The 19,008-nt window shown below is 40.4% G+C and overlaps 1 protein-coding gene across 1 annotated transcript; it reads right to left on the bottom strand.

The window, feature by feature from the left end:
• Positions 1-13,796: 13,796 nt before the first annotated feature.
• On the bottom strand, positions 13,797-18,511 carry LOC135504689 (14-3-3 protein beta/alpha-2-like). Its single transcript, XM_064923478.1, has 6 exons — positions 18,404-18,511; positions 16,421-16,722; positions 16,202-16,325; positions 15,859-16,022; positions 15,430-15,525; positions 13,797-15,231 (listed from the first exon to the last, which is right to left on the bottom strand). The coding sequence occupies exons 2-6, from the start codon at positions 16,712-16,714 to the stop codon at positions 15,175-15,177; spliced, it is 735 nt and encodes a 244-aa protein (XP_064779550.1). The 5' UTR covers positions 16,715-16,722; positions 18,404-18,511; the 3' UTR covers positions 13,797-15,174.
• Positions 18,512-19,008: the final 497 nt, after the last annotated feature.

The following is a 19,008-nucleotide window of genomic DNA, read 5'->3' as shown; positions in this document are numbered from 1 at the left end:
AGCATCAGCATTTGTAAATTCGATTACAGGCTCAAAATGGCTAGAAACAAAGCACTTTCTTCTGAAACTCGTCAGTCTATTCTTGTTCTGAGAAATTGCCAAGAAACTGAAGAACTCGTACAATACTGTGTACTACTCCTTTCACAGTACAGTGCAAACTGGCTCTAACCAGACTAGAAAGATGAGTGGGAGGCCCCAGTGCACAACTGAGCAAGAGGACAAGTACATTAGAGTGTCTAGTTTGAGAAACAGCCACCTCAACAAGTCCTCAACTGGCAGCTTCATTAAATAGTACCCGCAAAACACCAGCCCCAACGTCAACAGTGAAGAGGTGACTCCAAGATGCTGGCCTTCTAGGCAGAGTTCCTCTGTCTACTGTCTTGTGTTCTTTTGCCCATCTTAATCTCTTTTTTTATTGGCCAGATATGGCTTTATCTTTGCAACTCTGCCGCGAAGACCAGCATCCCGGAGTCGCCTCTTCCAGGCCAGTCCTAAGATAAAAGACTAAAGGTAACCGACAAAATCAGCGAGCCTGTGAGCTATCTAGTGATTACCTCCTCCCTCCAACTGTACTACGAACCTGAGGCACAGCAGACATGTAGTAGCCTGCCTGCTGGTAGGAGTCGATAACTGGGCTGGGCATGGTCCCGACGGTGCCCAGCCTCTTCATGTACTTGTTACTCCCCTCCTTGCACTGGGCTAGAGCCACGTACAGCAGCTTGGTGGCGATGATGGGGCTGTTCATCTCAGTCACCTTTGTGATACATCATTGGATGGCTACTTATGATAAAGTATGGGTATTACTACCTTGGCACCTGTGATGGTGATGTAAGGGGCAAACTCCTTCCTGAGTTTCTCAAGTTCATGATGCACAAATTGACCCACTGAATCAACACAACACTTCTTCCAATTAATTTAGGTTAAAGACATTTTTCTTCATGACACAGGTGTGTGCATTTCCCTATAGTACCTGATAGTGGTGGATGCGTTCCTGTTTCATCAGTTTAAACTTCCGTTTCAGCTCCCCCTGTCGCGCAATCCTCTCGCTCGCGTACAAAACTCGACCAGGAACGAGTTCTTTCCCATTCCCATCTCCTCAACTGCCTAAAAGCATTCAAAGTTGACTTAAAAAGCCCAATTTTAAATGTCATGTTCCCAATTTTCACATTATAATGACATCATGCTGGTTGATGAAGAGATGACACATAAGGGAGCAACTTCAGGGTTGTATTGGTTTCCATAGTTTACAAATCTAAGAGACCGGCCCCTTTCTTACATCAACCACACACTGAGGGTCCTGCTTGGGATACCAAGAACAGAAAGAAGCCTATACAGTGCCTTCGAAAAGTTCAGACCCCTTGATGTTTTCTACATTTTGTTACGTTACAGCCTTATTCTAAAATTGATTAAATAAAACAAAATCATCAGCAAACTACACACAATATCCAATAATGTCGAAGCGAAAACAGGTTGACATTTTTGCAAATGTATTAAAAATAAAAACAGATACCTTATTTACATAAATATTCAGACTCATTGCAAATGAGATTCTAAATTGAGTTCAGGTGCATCCTGTTTCCATTGATCATCCTTGATGTAGCTACAACTTGATTGGAGTCCACCTGCAGTAAATTCAATTGATTGGATGTGATTTGGAAAGGCACACACCTGTGTATGTAAGGTCCCAGAGTTGACAGTGCATGTCAGAGCAAAAATCAAGCCATGAGGTCGAAGGAATTGTCCGTAGAGCTCAGAAACGGGATTGTGTCGAGGCACAGCTCTGGGTACCATCACTAGAATGGTACCAAAAAAGGTTCACCTTCCAACAGGACAACGACCCTAAGCACACAGCCAAGACAACACAGGAGTGACTTCGGGACATGTCTCTGAATGTCCTAGAGTGACCCAGCCAGAACCAGGACTTGAACCCGATCGAACATCTCTGGAGAGACCTGAAAATAGCTGTGCAGTAACGCTCCCCATCCAACCTGACAGAGCTTGAGAGGATCTGCAGAGAAGAATGGGAGAAACTCCCCAAATACAGGTGTGCCAAGCTTGTAGTGTCATACCTAAGAACAATCAATGCTGTAATCGCTGCCAAAGGTGCTTCAACAAAGTACTGAGTAAAGGGTCTGAATATTTTTGTAAATGTGATAAAAGTATTTAGTCTGCCACCAATTGTGCAAGTTCACCACTTAAAAAGATGAGGCCTGTAATGTTCATCATAGGTACACTTCAACTATGACAGACAAAATGAGAGAAAAATCCAGATAATCACATTGTAGGATTTTTAATGAATTTATTTGCAAATTATGGTAGAAAATAAGTATTTGGTCAATAACAAAAGTATCTCAATACTTTTATATACCCTTTGTTGGCAATGACAGAGGTCTTCACAAGGTTTTCACACACTGTTGCTGGTATTTTGGCCCATTCCTCCATGCAGATCTCCTCGAGAGCAGTGATGTTTGGAGGCTGTTGCTGGGCAACACAGACTTTCAACTCCCTCCAACGATTTTCTATGGGGTTGAGATCTGGAGACTGGCTAGGCCACTCCAGGACCTTGAAATGCTTCTTACGAAGCCACTCCTTCGTTGCCCATTCTCCCAATCTTCTTCTGGATCATCCAAATGCTCTCTAGCAAACTTCAGACGGGCCTGGACATGTACTGGCTTAAGCAGGGGGACATGTCTGGCACTGCAGGATTTGAGTTCCTGGCGGCGTAGTGTGTTACTGATGGTAGGCTTTGTTACTTTGGTCCCAGCTCTCTGCAGGTCATTCACTAGGTCCCCAGTGTGGTTCTGGGATTTTTGCTCACCGTTCTTGTGATCATTTTGACCCCACGGGGTGAGATCTTGCTTGGAGCCCCAGATTTAGGGAGATTATCAGTGGTCTTGTATGTCTTCCATTTCCTAATAATTGCTCCCACAGTTGATTTCTTCAAACCAAACTGCTTACCTATTGCAGATTCGGTCTTCCCAGCCTGGTGCAGGTCTACAATTTTGTTTCTGGTGTCCTTTGACAGCTATTTGGTCTTGGCCTTGGCCATAGTGGAGTTTGGAGTGTGACTGATAAGTTCAAACAGGTGCCATTAATACAGGTAACGAGTGGAGGACAGAGGAGCCTCTTAAAGAAGAAGTTACAGGTCTGTGAGAGCCAGAAATCTTGCTTGTTTGCAGGTGACCAAATACTTATTTTCCACCATAATTTGCAAATAAATTCATAACAAATCCTGCAATGTGATTTTCTGGATTTTTCCCCCCTCATTTTGTCTGTCATAGTTGAAGTGTACCTATGATGAACATTACAGGCCTCTCATCTTTTTAAGTGGGAGAACTTGCACAATTGGTGGCTGACTAAATACCTTTTTTGCCCCACTGTTGTCAGTGGGGCATGTTCATGTTCTTGATAAAAATGTTTCCAGCTCCAGACTTCCGTAGCCCTGGTAGGTCGACCCTTGAGGACCTCATAGTTCATCGTATCCAGAGCACGTTCCGCAGAAAAATTTTAAGAGTAAAGACATCCACTGCATCAAACATCAGCTCAACACACAAATGTCCATGAATAAACAAATATATTTAATTGGTTTAATCATTGGAATATTAATCAATTAGCAGGATTAATCTTGCCATCCAGCTGATCAAAGCAAATATCAAAGTCTACTTCAATGTAGTTGACCTTTGGAGTGGCTCTAGTTAGAGACAGACAAAGCTCTCATAAGCTGATGGTAACTGACACCATATGTCTATTTGTCCATGATTGATACGTAGTAAAAATCTGAATAGAAAAATAATTACCATCAGTGGGCTGCTGGAAGTTGATGTTGGCTTATCCTAGGGACCTACGAGTGATGACATCACGACAGAGTAAGATGGACATGATGGGTCCAGCAGGAGAAAACTTCTGGTAGAGTATGGCCTCTGTGACATCAGGGTGCAGGTCCCCTGTGTACTGGGAGGACAACTGGTATGATTAACCAGTGCTGTTCATCCTGCAAACACAGAGAGAGTGAAGAAGATAGACCGAAAATAGCAGACAACATAATACAAACTGACGTTGAGTTGGAGACTGTTTTGCACTATTTCATTGACTGCTTTCTTATATGACGTTACCAAGTCTTACAGATTTAGGCTAGTTAGTTTATCTGACCTGGAACTTGAGACACATGGTCTGTCTCTCGGGTGGGGGTGGAAGGGGAGGTGTCACCTGTGGCACATAACGGAATTGACGAGCTGAGGATCAGAATGGCCTATCAAGCCAAGTGTGGCAACTATGTTCTGTCTGAACTGGTTGTGTGAGGTCTATGCTAGCACTTGCCCTCCATAAAAATTTGAGTAATGTTACACAACAATGTCTGGTGATTTGTGAGGTTCAAAGACTACTTCATTAACCTATTTAACTCAGTGGTTGTTTCCAGTGAGTTTGGGGGGAAAGTGACATTTGAAAGCTAAATTCCTTTTTGGGTAGTCGAACTCAAATCTTACTGCTGGCAATGTCATAAGAGTCCCCCCTCCCCAGTCTCCTCACCTGTTTGTATCTTATACAAAAAAAAATACAAATCATATATACGGTACCAGTCAAAAGTTTGGACACACCTACTCATTCAAGGGTTTTTTCTTAATTTTTTACCATTTTCTACATTATAGAATAATAGTGAAGACATCAAAACTATTAAATAACACATGGAATCATGTAGTAACCAAAAAAGTGTTAAACAAATCTAAATGTATTTTAAATTCTACAAAGTAGCCACCCTTTGCCTTGATGATAGCTTTGCACACTCTTGGTATTCACTCAACCAGCTTCACCTGGAATGCTTTTCCAACAGTCTTGAAGGAGTTCCCACATATGCTGAGCACTCCATCACTCACCTTATTGGTCAAATAGCCCTTACACCGCCTGGAGGTGTGTTGGGTCATTGTCCTGTTGAAAAACAAATGATAGTCCCAGCACAAACCAGATAGGGTGGAGTATCACTGCAGAATGTGGTGGTAGCCATGCTGGTTAAGTGTGCCTTGAATTCTAAATAAATCACAAACAGTGTCACCAGCAAAGCACCCCCACACCATCACACCTCTTCCTCCATGCTTCACTGTGGGAACCACACATGCGGAGATCCTCCGTTCACCTACTCTGCGTCTCAAAAAGACACGGCAGTTGGACCCAAAAATCTCAAATTCGGACTCACACCAAAGGACAGATTTCATTTCCTGTAGCGTTTCTCATGAGAGCCAGTTTCATCATAGCGCTTGATGGTTTTTCAAATCAAGGTTTATTTCATGTGTGCCGAATACAACCGGTGTAGACATTACAGTGAAATGATTACTTACAGGCTCTAACCAATAGTGCAAAAAATGTATTAGGTGAACAATAGGTAAGTAAAGAAATAAAACAGTAAAAAGATTATATCCAGTAGCGAGGCTATAAAAGTAGAAGCTACATACAGACACCAAGGGGGTCACACAATGCAAATAGTCCGGGTAGCCATTTGATTACCTGTTCAGGAGTCTTATGGCTTGGCTTACCACTGCACTTGAAGAAACTTTCAAAGTTATTGAAATTTTCCGGATTGACTCATTCATGTCTTAAAGTGATGATGGAATGTCGTTTCTCTTTGCTTATTTGAGCTGTTCTTGCCATAATATGGACTTGGTCTTTTACCAAATAGGGCTATATCTGTATACCACCTCTAAATTGCTACAATACAACTAATTGGCTCAAATGCATTAACAAGAAAATAAATCCCACAAATTAACTTTTAACAAGGCACACCTGCTAATTGAAATGCATTCCAGGTGACTACCTCATGAAGCTGGTTGAGAGAATGCCAAGAGTGTGAAAAGCTGTCATCAAGGCAAAGGATGGCTACTTTGAAGAATCTCAAATATAAAGTATAACACTTGTTTGGTTACTACATGATTCCATGTGTTATTTCAGTGTGTTGATGTCTTCACTATTATTCTTTAATATAGAAAATAGTACAAAAAGAAAAACCCTGGAATGAGTATTATTGACTGGTACTGTATATTTTTATCCATAATTTGAGAGCCCCGCTTGCCAAGATCATTTTAACATGTCAGACTTAAATTCGTATATCCATTTTGGCACAGTAACCAGGTTTCCATCTAACCTTTTTATGCAAGTAAAGTACATGCTGGATTTAAAAAAAGTGATGACAGGCCTATAAACTCCAATAAACTTTCCAAATGTCGACAAAACTAAATACGGTAGACAAGGGGAGCTCATTTTGTGTCTAAATATTATAACCATTATATCGAAGTAAACTTGAGCTCCGTTTCCATTATCACTTTAAAAGTCAAACTAGGTTTGGCTGGCCTAGCTCAAATTGAGTTTCCACTGCCTCCAGAAATGACAAATTATGTAATGTTGCTAGATAGCCATTATGTGACTGCAGCCGGCTTCTCTAATGATGCTAGCTAGCATGTTGAAGAATTGTATTCACCCTCACGATGCTGTAACTAACATTACAGCAGGGTGCCAGCCAGACAGTTCCAGCAAGAGCCAGGTATTTAGCTTGCTGACGTTAGCTATCTAGCTAAACGGTTAGCGTCTTCACTAGCATTACACGCTAGCTAGCTTAACCTTGCTTACCATGGAGTTGATTATCAGCTAGCAAGCTAACCAGACGACAGGTTTGATATGATGTACCTAGCTAGATTTCAATATGACCTGGACAGCTAAAATTCCTGCTAGCTAATGTTAGGTAGCTAGCATTTGAGGGCTGACTGTTCTCACGAAAAAATGGTGTTGTGCAAAAATGAACCAACAGCTATGGTGGTAACTTGTGTAATGTGGGATTAACGCAGTACTGCTTGTCCATGTGCTAGCTAACAGCAACAAGCCCAGACGAGCTAGCTAATGTTGTGTCAGCATCCAGCAGTGATCAACATGGTGGTTGCATAGTAACAGCGTCTTTATGTTTTTATTTAACTAGGCAATTCAGTTAAGAACAAATTCTTATTTACAATGACGGCCTACCAAAAGGCAAAAGGCCTCCTGCGGGGACGGGGGCTGGGATTAAAAAGAAAAACATTAAATACAATATAGGACAAAACAGACATCACAACAAGAGAGACAACACTACATAAAGAGAGACCTAAGACACCAACATAGCGTTTGTTATCAACACAACATGACACCAACATTGTAGCAACACAGCATGGTATCAGCACAAAACAGGGTACAAACATTATTGGGCACAGACAACAGGACAGGTGGCAAGAAGGTAGAGACAACAATACATCACGCAAAGCAGCATTGGTGGCAAATCTGATGGCCAAATGGTAAAGCACATCTAGCCCCTCGAGCACCCCTACCTGCGATCTATAAATTACGTCTCCATAATCCAGGATGGGATAGTTTGGCAGCTGGAGTGAAAGAGGAGCAATTACGATAGAGGAAACCAAGTCTAGATTTAACTTTAGCCTGCAGCTTTGATATGTGCTGAGAGAACAGTGTACCGTCTAGCCATACTCCCAAGTACTTGTATGAGGTGACTGACTACCTCAAGCTCTAAAGCCTCAGAAGAAGAACATCTGTGGGGAGAGGGGCATTCTTCTTACCAAACCACATGACCTTTATTTTGGAGGTGTTCAGGACAAGGTTAACGGCAGAGAAAGCTTGTTGGAAACTAAGAAAGCTTTGTTGTAGAGAGTTTAACACAAAATCCAAGGAGAGGCCAACTGGGTGTAACACTATCATCTGCATATACATAGATGAGAGCTTCCTACTGCCTGAGCTATGATGTTGATGCAAATTGAGAAGAGCGTGGGGCCTAGGATTGAGCCTTGGGGTACACCCTTGGTGACAGGCAGTGGCTGAGACAGCAGATGTTCTGACTTTATACACTGCACTCTTTCAGAGAGGTAGTTAGCAAACCAGGCCAAAGACCCTTCAGAGACACCAATACTCCTTAGCCAGCCCACAAGTATGGAATGGTCTACCGTATCAAAAGCTTTGGCCAAGTTAATAAAAAGAGCAGCACAACCATTGCTTACAATCAAGGGCAATGGTGACATCATTGAGGACCTTTAAGGTTGCAGTGACACATCCGTAACCTGAGCGGAAACCAGATTGCATACCAGAGAGAGAACTATAGACATCAAAAAGAAAGCCAGTCAGTTGATTATTGACAACTTTTTCCAACATGTTTGATAAACAGGGCAAAATATAAATAGGCCTATAACAGATGGAGATCAAGCTGATCCTCCATTTAATAAATAAAGGACTAACCGTGGCTGCCTTCCAAGCAATGGGAATCTCCCCAGAGAGAAGACAGGTTAAAAAGGTCAGGGATAGGCTTAGCGATGATAGGGACAACAACCTTAAAGAAGGGTCTAAACCATCTGACCCAGATGTGTTTTTGGGGTCATGTTCAAGGAGCTCCTTTAGCACCTTGGACTCAGTGACCGCCTGCAGGGAGAAACTTTGTAGCGGGGCAGGGGAAAAAGAGGGAGCTGTCACCTTTGGCACCAGTTGTGAAACTGGGCTGCACTGGTTTTCCATCAACCCAGCTCGAATTTCAGAATTCCATTTGAGCCAGCTCAAACTTGGCCCTAATTTTAAATGCCAATGGAAACAAGGCTTTGGAGTCACACTATGGCATGTTGTGTGGTCCTCCCACTACAACTCTTCAGGAAAATTAGTTGTTTATTAGGCTACAGATAAATAAGGGCTAATAAATTATGAACTTCCCAGGGTGCTGAAAGTGCAAGGGGATTTGCTTGATACTCCTTTCCAATAAAAATCAAAGATCTTATTATGGTGACATGATCATCGATGCTTGGTACGCAGTGAGTTAAATTAACTACAACGTTCGTAGTAGAAACAGATTGCAGATTTCTAGCAGGTAGCATTCGGTCATTTGTTTGAAATACAACTTGTTTGCTTAGCTACATGGCTTGCTAGCTAGCTAGCTAGCTAGCTGTTTAGCAACTTACATAGATAGCTAGTTAGCTAACGTTAGGCTAATTCCTCTGCCTTTTTAGCCTTTGTTCCATGATTGCCATTTATTCTTATTTTTGAGAATGCGAATGTCAGCTAGCTAGGTTCAGGTCACAAGCCAAGTTGGACTCCCAACACTTTGTTTGAAAACAAATATTAAACTTTAACTTTTAAACTTGAACTGAGTAAAAACCTAAATATGGATTGCACAGTAATGTTCACTTGTTTGAGGTTGAGTGTCCATCTTTTCCACAAGTTTGATTGCCATTTATAAATCTATATTATTGGAGAATGACTGAATGTTAGAGGAATTTTGATTCCTATATGTTCATTAACCAATTCAATTAAAACACTCTGTCCGTTTCTAAGAATTTGTAAGATCCTTATTTGCATAAAATGGACAGAGACCAGCCTTAAAAGTAATCAGTAGCATTTATTTCCGAGAGCTCTGCTTTTAATCACATGTTCATTAGGTTTTATATCACACATAGCGTCATAGCTTTTAATATGTCCCTCCTCTTCTTGGACATTGTCTCTCTTCCTCTTGGACAATGACTTAGCTACTTTTCAATGCAATTCAATGCAATTCCAATTCCAACACACACATATTGTTTATCTTATGTTACCACATGTTACACAATCTATTGCAAGGCCTACGGTTTTTCCCCTCCCTGGATGGGGACCAGACATTTCTCCTGTTGTTAGTTTCACTGTGGTCACAAGCTGTCTGTTAACACTTCCTCTTAGTACAAACATCTTACTCTTCAGACAGCATAGAATTCTGTTAATTAATGTTAGTTATAATTCCACATAAAATGTATACACTATTTAGTCATTATTGATAAAAATCCTCCAACACTGACCTTATTCAAATGCCCAAGGTGGAAACAGAGCACAGTCAGATTACTTAATTTACAAAGTGCTGGCCTATAAAAGTAGTTTTTTTGGTCATTAAACTACAGTAGGGAACGCCGTTTGGGTCTTTGCGTGTCAAAAAGATACACGTCACAGAACACTATTTGACGCTTCAAATAAGCTTTTAAATTTGACACGTCAAGTGTTAAGGGTTGCGTCAATCGAATCTCGTATCAGGATAAATATGACAATGAGTCACCGATTGTATACTATGTACTTTTTATTAGCTAAGCAATAAGTGGTAAATGCAATTTTCGTATATACGGGCTCTCTGTCACACCTCGCAGGGCAAACAGAGAACTAACTTGTTTCTGACAAAATTATAATATACTCTTTGACAGAAGTAGTTTCTGCTTCCGAGCCGGCCTGTCAGAGTAGAGACTGGGCGTGGTTTAAACTCACTCAGCCTATCGCTGATTGTTGGCGCCCGAGCTGGTCCCACCCTCTAGGCGCTTCAGCGGTCAGTCGTTGTCGTTGTGTAGAATATCTATGCGCCCATGCTCGATACAGTTATCAGGCACCTGGCTCCTGTTATCTAACAAAAGACCGTTTGTTCCCTACACTACGTTCTGTATGTGTCCGTTTTTATGTTATTCCGTATTTTTCCATCACGAGAAAGGCCCATGGCCCTGAAACTGTTAACAATGTCTCAAGTCAGCTATGTTGCATAACACATATACCCACACAAGCCAACAGCAAATAATATTCCATCACATATGGTAACGGGCTATAGTGTATAACACAGAACCTCACACAAGTAACACAGTTCTATTATATAATTTTGTGTGTGCTGGATTTGTGTTCGCAAAGCACCGCTATCTGTAGCACTGTCAAAGCTGCACTAAAAAAAGTGCGAACACCCACAGTCCACGAACGATGGTAAGTGGCTGCTTATGGTTTTAGCTATGGGCAACAGGAATAAGTAGATGGCTAGCTAGTTATTTTTCATAAACTTAAGTTCAGTTCCAATAGGCGAACAACAAGTGGCTACCTATCTAATACTTACGATTCCTACATCATTGCTTAGAATATTGTAAATGACTGCAGTTTCAGGCTGGTTGCATTGACGCTAGCTCGGTACCAAGCTAAAGCTAGCTAGCTACTCTAGAAGTTGCTAATAACATCTGTATCAAAAATATTTCATTTTTTAAAATCTTATTCCAAATGCTCACACAAACGTTTTCCCATCTGGTCTAACAAATAATACCTTATTACCAACTCGGTATTGTAAACACACCGTTTGCCTGTGTTGTTCGCATACTTTTTTAGTACAGCTTTGTATGCTACTGATAGTTGTGCTTTGCTAACACAAATCCAGCACACAACATTCTATAATAGAACTGTGACTTGACGTGTCAAATTTAAAAGCTTACTGACGACTTAAATAGTGTTCTTTGACGTGTATCTTTTTTGACACTCAAAGACCCAAACGGCGTTTCCTTGTGAAACACCAACCTTGTCACTCCGTAGCCATGATAAACTATGTCGTCGCGGCCCGAATAAATCTTCTGCGTGAAAAAGTAGTCCCGTACATTGAAACGCTACATTCTGGGATTCGAATAAACAGAAAACTGGGTCCCGGACACTTAGTAAAAGTCCAACATTTGTTAAAACAAATGAGTGACAGGTGTATACATCACTGCAGCCTCGTCTCATATACTAGACGTAGCGTAAACGTAAATTCGTTAAACTAAATTAGAATATGTTTGGTACTGTATGGTTACATAAGACATATGGTTACTTTAGTCAAAAAAGAAAAGTAGGGTGGATGGGTGTATAAAAGGTTGAGAGTTTGAATCTCATAATTTTAGCTAATTAGCAACTTTTCAACTACACTTAACAAAAATATAAATGCAATATGTAAAGTGTTGGTCCCATGTTTCATCAGCTGAAATAAAAGATCCCAGACATTTTCAAAAAAGCTTAATTATCTTTGTTTACATCCCTGTTAGTGAGCATTTCTCCTTTGCCAAGATAGTCCATCCAGTTGACATGTGTGGCATATCAAGAAGCTGATTAAACAGCATGATTATTACACAGGTGCACCTTGTGCTGGGGGCAATAAAAGGCCACTCTAAAATGTGGTTTTGTCCCACAACACAATGCCACAGATGTCTCAAGTTTTAACAGAGCATGCAAATGGCATGCTGACTGCAGGAATGTCCACCAGAGCTATTGCCAGAAAATGTCACCTCATGTTTCAGCATGATAATGCGTGGCCGACCCCATGTCGCAAGGAACTATGCACAATTCCTGGAAGCTGAAAATGTCCCAATTCTTCCATTGCCTGCATACTCACCAGACATGTCACCCATTGAGCATGTTTGGGATGCTCTGGATTGATGTGTACTACAGCATGTTCCAGTTCCCGCCAATATCCAGCAACTTTACACAGCCATTGAAGAAGAGTGGGACAACATTCCACAGGCCACAATTAACATCCTCATCAACTTGTCGTGCTGCATGGGGCAATTGGTGGTCACACCAGATACTGACTGGTTTTCTGATCCGTGCCCCTACCTATTGTTTTAAAGGTATCTGTGACCAAAAGATTCATACAGTATCTGTATTCCCAGTCATGTGAAATCCATAGATTAGAGCCTAATGTATTTATTTAAATTGACTGATTTCCTTATATGAACAGTAACTTAGTAAAATATTTTAAATTGTTGCATGTTGCGTTTATATTTGTGTTCAATATACTTACTACTTTTTAGCTACTTTGCAACTACTTATATTATCTAACTAACCCTTTATCTAACCCTTGCCCTTAATGTAACTCCTAAACTTAACCCTAACCGCTAGCCTAGCTAACGTTAGCCAGCTTGCTTGAATTCATAACATATCATACGAGATGGAAATCCACAAAATGAATACATGCCATATGAAATATAGTCTATTTACTATATGTTATCTAGAATTGACATACAGAATAATACGAAATGCTCAGAGACCAGGTTGATAATTGGCAAAAACCAATGATTGTACAATAATGTACTATGTAAATACTGTTGAATAATAAAAATGACGACATTCTGCCTTTAAAAAAAATCTTAAACACAACCTTATTTCACTTGGTCTTTGACAGTTTACAAATGATTACCTAAGTGAAACTGGGATGTTTTTTGCAAGACAAATATTTAATCTATAACCTGTTTTCCCAATTTCATTAGTAGCTACTTTTAGCTATTCTAACTTTTGACAACCATGTGCCACTGTGAAAATAGACTGTCTCAAGCTAGGTTTCCACCCAATTGGCAACAGATTTTCATAATATTATTTCAAAAAACAAATACAATGTGCATTTTCCCCAGATGTTTCCATCAAATTGACAGGCGTGATGACGTAGTACACAAAAACAACTTAACTGTTAAATTCCCATGTACCAAATAAAGACTAAAAGTTGAATGGGTTTCCATCGAATGATTAACTTCACTGATGACTTTGTCACAACATTTTCAGCTATATTGTGTTCTGGCACGTGTGCTCTAAACAACAGCTCGCAGACACAGTGCATGTAGGATAGCCTATACTACATGAAATGTGCATTTGTCAAAAGGCAGGCAAGCATCAACCATCATGTCTTTCCTGGGTCAGTGGGAGTACCACACAACATATTGTGAGACTGCAAGTTTACTTTGATATAATGCTTTTGTCGATATTAATGTATAAAAGCATTTCCATCCACATCTCGTACAATCAATTTTACCAACAAAAAATGAGCCCTTCTTGTCTAGCATATTTTGTTTTGTCGACATTTGGAAAGTTTACAGACAAATCAGCTGTTTCCATCAGACCTGTCATTAAAACCAATTCTCCAACATGTACTTTAATCACAAAAGGTTTGATAGAAACCTGGTTATAGGAGCACATTTTTGTCAAGAAAGAATACTGGTCAGTAAAAACAAAGCAAGATAGCCTGTTCCACATTTTATTTATTCAGATAAAGATGAGAATTGACTCTAAGAAAGCAGACTGGCCGCTATATGTAGATGAGTGTCTTACTCTATGTGGGATGTAATGGTTGTGTTGATATTGTGATTTTGTGACACTGCTTCTTACTTGGGTTGTGGTATGGGTTGGGTCTCCAATCTGCTGCTTCACAATAAATTGTACAGCAATGGCTTCAGAGGCTTATGTTCAAAGCAGTGGAGTTTAGGGGCATGAGAGCAAATTATGACATACCTTACAAACCATAGAACAAACATAACAAATATGTTGAGATTCTAAGAGAGAATAGAAGACTGTCTAAGCTTAATTTCAACTTCTTGGCAGTCAAACAAGCGACATGAACAGTCTTCCATTTTGAAGTGTCTAATAGGAAACCAGGCACAGAAACATTGGAGAAAACAACCACTTTAAGAGGAATATTTTGCAAGCAGGGTTGATACAGTGTGATGACATTTTCAAAAAAAATGTTCAGTTACTTTAGGTTTTAAAGAAAGATAGTCAATCTTGCAAAATACATGGAACATTTAAGCACATACAATTTTCATTGTATTGAGTTCAAGCAGCGCTTGATCTTGAACAGTGAGTTTTACCATTAGGACAATAATCCACTTTGTTCAAAAAGAGTTCTGCCTTTCATAAAGCCTAATACAATTCTGGTGGAATGTCTTATAATGGGGAAATCTAACATGGTGAAGTAAGGGGTCCCTTAATCAAACCTTGAAATTGTGAAAGTGATTATAGAGCAAAACGCCCAGATGCCAGTGTCACAATACAACTTGCCTCCTTTCTGTATGAGCACACAGCAGAATTGCACTGTTAGTTAAATACAGGATTGTACTGTCTGAATTTTTTTTAAAGCAATAGTGATGTGGGGAAGAAAATATAACACTTAGCATCACAGTATTGGTGAAAATTAACTGCAAGTTTAATAACCATACGTTAAATCTGCAATACCATGACAAATCACAAAAAAAAATGACCGTAACAAAATATGCACAACCAGCTAGGTGGAACAAAGGAATTAAGGACGATTAGAATTAACAACCCCCGCCCCCAACACAGTCAGTCATTCACACACCCAATTTAACGCACACACACAAAAAAACAACAACTAAATAACAGCAACATGGACTCGCTACTCAATACAACCACATTATTTTCACAAACAAAATGACAACCTGGACATTACCCTGTCGCCTCAGTGACCTGAGAGGGATAAACTAGTTGGTCAGGAACAATTCCGGCTGCTTGTCATACAGAGGGGGGAGGGGTTGATGGAGTGGAGGTGGATGTTTATAAGCCGTTTGTGTTTAAGAGTGTAGGTAGATTAACAGTGCAATTCCATTAGTTTTCCCCTTCTCCGGTCTCTCCCTCATCTCCCTGGTTTTCCGATGTCCACAGCTGCAAAAAAAAAAAAGTTTGTTACATTATACTCCCCAAACTGAATTTGGTATCTTCTACACCACGCCATAGAAATGAACAAAACATATGCATGTAACTGGAAGCATCAATGGGTTGACTTGAAGAAATTACAATAAGAGGAATTGGTGTCAAGCCATTTAATAATTATACAAAAAAAAGAAGAAAGAAAAGACTTACAGTCAGGTTGTCCCTTAGTAGTTGCATGATCAAAGTACTGTCTTTGTAGGAATCCTCATTTAAGGTGTCAAGTTCAGCGATGGCTTCATCAAATGCCTGTAAAGAAGAAATTACACTGAGAATAGAATGCTAAATTGCCACCAGTTATTCCAGTACACAGCTATCCCTTTGCTATACAAATGCATTAAGTTATTGTCACGCCAGTCATTTGTTAAAATAGTGGTATGCTGAAATAACTGCAGGATGGGCACAATTTTAGATCCAATTTCATGTTTGCAAACTGAGCCAAAGTGCCTTCTTACAATTGCAAAAACTGGCAAGATAAGACATGTCACAATGGCTCTGCATTCTTTGAGTGAAGCACTTTTTTATTGTCTTGGGGGTGAAAGCTGAGGCGGCATGATTTAGCACTTGAAGTCGCTCTCTCACCGTCTTGGCCAAGGTGCAGGCCTTCTCAGGGTTGTTGAGGATTTCATAGTAAAAGACAGAGAAGTTGAGGGCCAGGCCGAGCCTGATGGGGTGTGTTGGCTGCATCTCCTTCTTGCTGATGTCGAAAGCATCCTGGTATGCCTGCTGGGAATTATCCACTGTGGCTTTAAAGGCAACAAGGAGGGAGAGGATAAATTTGAGCACTTAGTGTGTAGCAGTACAATTCATCACATCTTTAGGGAATATTTTAACATATTCCTCTATCCAGACATCTGATCCATTAGCAGTCATTATGTGATTTGGTGTATGTCATACAACTAAATAAACTGTCTTGTTTACTTACTCTTTTTTGCATCCCCAGCTGCTACCTCAGACAGGTATCTATAATAATCGCCTTTCATTTTCAGGTAGAACACCTTGCTCTCAGCTGCAGTTGCATTGGCAATCAGGTACTTGTCAAGAAGTCCCTGAAAGAGAAGACAAAAATTATTGAAATCAGCATACCCACCTAGAGAGAAATGTAAAAGTTATATTTCAGAGGGTGGACCACAACAGTTCTTACCAGCACATCATTGCAGATGTCCTGCAGCTCGGTTTCAATCTTCTCCCGGTACTCCTTCGCCATGGCTTGCTTCTTCTCATTGCCCTCTGTCTTTTGCTCAATGCTGGAGATGACCCGCCAGGATGAGCGGCGTGCCCCCACAACGTTCTTGTAGGCCACTGACAGCAGGTTGCGCTCCTCATTGGAGAGCTCCCCACCCTGCTCCGTCACAGACTTCATGGCCCCAGCCATATCGTCATAGCGCTCAGCCTGCTCAGCGAGCTTGGCCTTTTGTACCAGGTCGTTCTTGTCCATTTTTCAGTCTGTGAGAAAAAAAAAAAGAGTGCAGAATGTTAGGAGTGTATCGAAATAGTCTGGTGGGCCTTTTTGTCATATCTGTGCAGATGAAGGACAGGACTATTGATATTAGATATACCTATAGCACCCTACATATGACTAGTCAATTACAGAATTTATTCAAACTGCTGAGAGGTGACACAGGGCAGTAGGTTAATCTAACTGATTAATGTTCATGTCCCTTCTCTTGGTTTTTAGATAGATTAGGCCATTCTTATGAATTAATGTCTAGGGGACTCTGATATTGTCTACTTTCATATTACCAGGACTAAGGCCATTTGAAATATAGATAAATAAGTGATTTCAGTGATTTGCGCCACGATTATGCAATTTTCTATGAATTTGAATGATTGCAATTGAATGTTAGCTAAAACAGGTAGCTATGTAGAACTACACTTAGCCTTAATGTTTTACTGGTGCATGGCCGCCATTGTAAGAGTTCCATACAACTAGGCATGGTGGTGTGTTCATGTCCTAAATGTGTTCTTGCACGCAAGTTTGTACTAGATATTAGTGGCAGTAATGCGTCGTGGGGCCGTAGGGCGGCACCACTCACTACATAACTTGTAAGACTACATGCATAAAATTGCTAAGCAGGGATGTATATTAATGGGTCAATAATTTCGTCAATTTAGCAAGCTATCTAGAAGCTAGTTAACTTTACTACTGCTGTCCAATTCTGACAGAACAATCAATCGACATTAATAACCTTTCGATTTGTCTTCACCCGCCCCTAGCTAGCCACCCCGTTTGAAATCAATAAATATAGCAGCTCATTTCAATAAATATATAGGACGGTTAATGTCGATTGGTGTATGTATATATTAACTACCTAAACTCTTTAGTGGGGCATATGTTCTGTATAATGTTTTGCCATCTAGCGTTAACGTGTTGGTTATTACTAGCTAACGTTAGCCAATTTAATGCGATATTAAAACAACGATGGTTGAATGGCGGGGCATTTGCTAGCTTGTTAACGTTGCGGTAATAGGCTTGATGTAACTAACTTTAACTCGCAAACGGTAACGTTGGTTACTATCCTTGTCAAACGATATAATTTAAAGTAGTTGACTAGCTGGCTTAGACATATGTGTTGTTATTGAATCAAAACAATTATCCGGCTAACGTTGCGGGTCAGCCGCAAAGGCCTGTGTTCTGCCTGTTATTAGACGAATAGCTATAGATGCTAGTCGACAGCTAGCTGCAGCACACCACCTCAGAATAGTGGAGGTCGGTCAAATGGCTAGGAGTAGCTAGCTAGCTGTAAAATACGATGTCTGCGGTTATCGACTTTTCGCATGTCCATTTCAGTAGGAATAGGTCAATGGTTATTTTCCACTACGATTTAGTTCATGTTATCCGCTTTATCAGTTATAGCTGATAAGTTAGCTAACCATTTTCAATTCGCGTACATGGCCTAGCTAGCTAGTTTGGTAGGAGCTCAGTTAGCTTACTAGCCACCTAGAAAACAAGTCCTTGTTCAGCACACTTCACCGAGGAGCGTTGTATAATTAAAGTTAGCGAGCTAGCATGATGGCTAACGAATATAATTACACCGAAACGGATATAATGTGTAATATTGAACACATGAAATATAAACACAAGACAAAAATGAACTTTTCTCGGGTCCCGAGTATGCAAACTCACAATTTTACGGCTCTAATTCCTGCTTTTTCTCTGGACAATGCAGCCTCCGTTCTCCGTCTCTCTCCTCGAATCGTTCAGGGCAGTACCACTTCCGCTACATTGACACTTCTGTTTCCTTTAGCTAGCTAACGTTAGCTTCATGTCAACAAAATACTTCACCCTATAACAGACATGATATCGATTGGGTTTAATCATTTATATTCAGCTACCTCAACCCCTTATTTAAAAAAGGACAATGCAGTGTGTTTTGTCTAGTAAGAGGAACAGCTATACACATACAGTATCTTCAAATTAGCACTGATTGCAATGCATGTTGGATGCACCTGAACATATGAAGCAATTATATTTCCCTATTACTAATATAGTTGGAGGACAAATCTCATCACAGCGTTGAAATATTGTTGAAGATAGCGTGAAAAACAAATGCACTTGGGCAGTGTTTTAAGATAGGCAAAGTTCAGGTGTGTACTTGCACTATAGATGGGCTTTGCTTTCAAAATCCTATCTACTGGAATACTTTTTCTCTACTCAATGCAACGTGCAGTTGCCGATCAGGACATTTTACAGTGAGTATGTTGAGCCAGAACGAGCCAACATGACTCAAA

The sequence above is a fragment of the Oncorhynchus masou genome, chromosome 18, assembly GCF_036934945.1.
Source record: "Oncorhynchus masou masou isolate Uvic2021 chromosome 18, UVic_Omas_1.1, whole genome shotgun sequence".
Lineage (NCBI taxonomy): Eukaryota > Metazoa > Chordata > Actinopteri > Salmoniformes > Salmonidae > Oncorhynchus > Oncorhynchus masou.
The sequence above is the reverse complement of the archived record's forward strand: the minus strand, read 5'-3'. Positions and strand labels throughout refer to the sequence as shown.

Excerpts from the sequence above, each read along its gene's own strand:
- LOC135504689 (XM_064923478.1), bottom strand. The coding sequence starts at position 16,714 with ATGGACAAGAACGACCTGGTACAAAAGGCCAAGCTCGCTGAGCAGGCT. Across the intron at positions 15,526-15,858 it reads CCTGCACCTTGGCCAAGACG|GCATTTGATGAAGCCATCGC; the intron begins GTGAGAGAGCGA and ends TCTTCTTTACAG. Across the intron at positions 15,232-15,429 it reads TACTAAGGGACAACCTGACT|CTGTGGACATCGGAAAACCA; the intron begins GTAAGTCTTTTC and ends TTTTTTTTGCAG.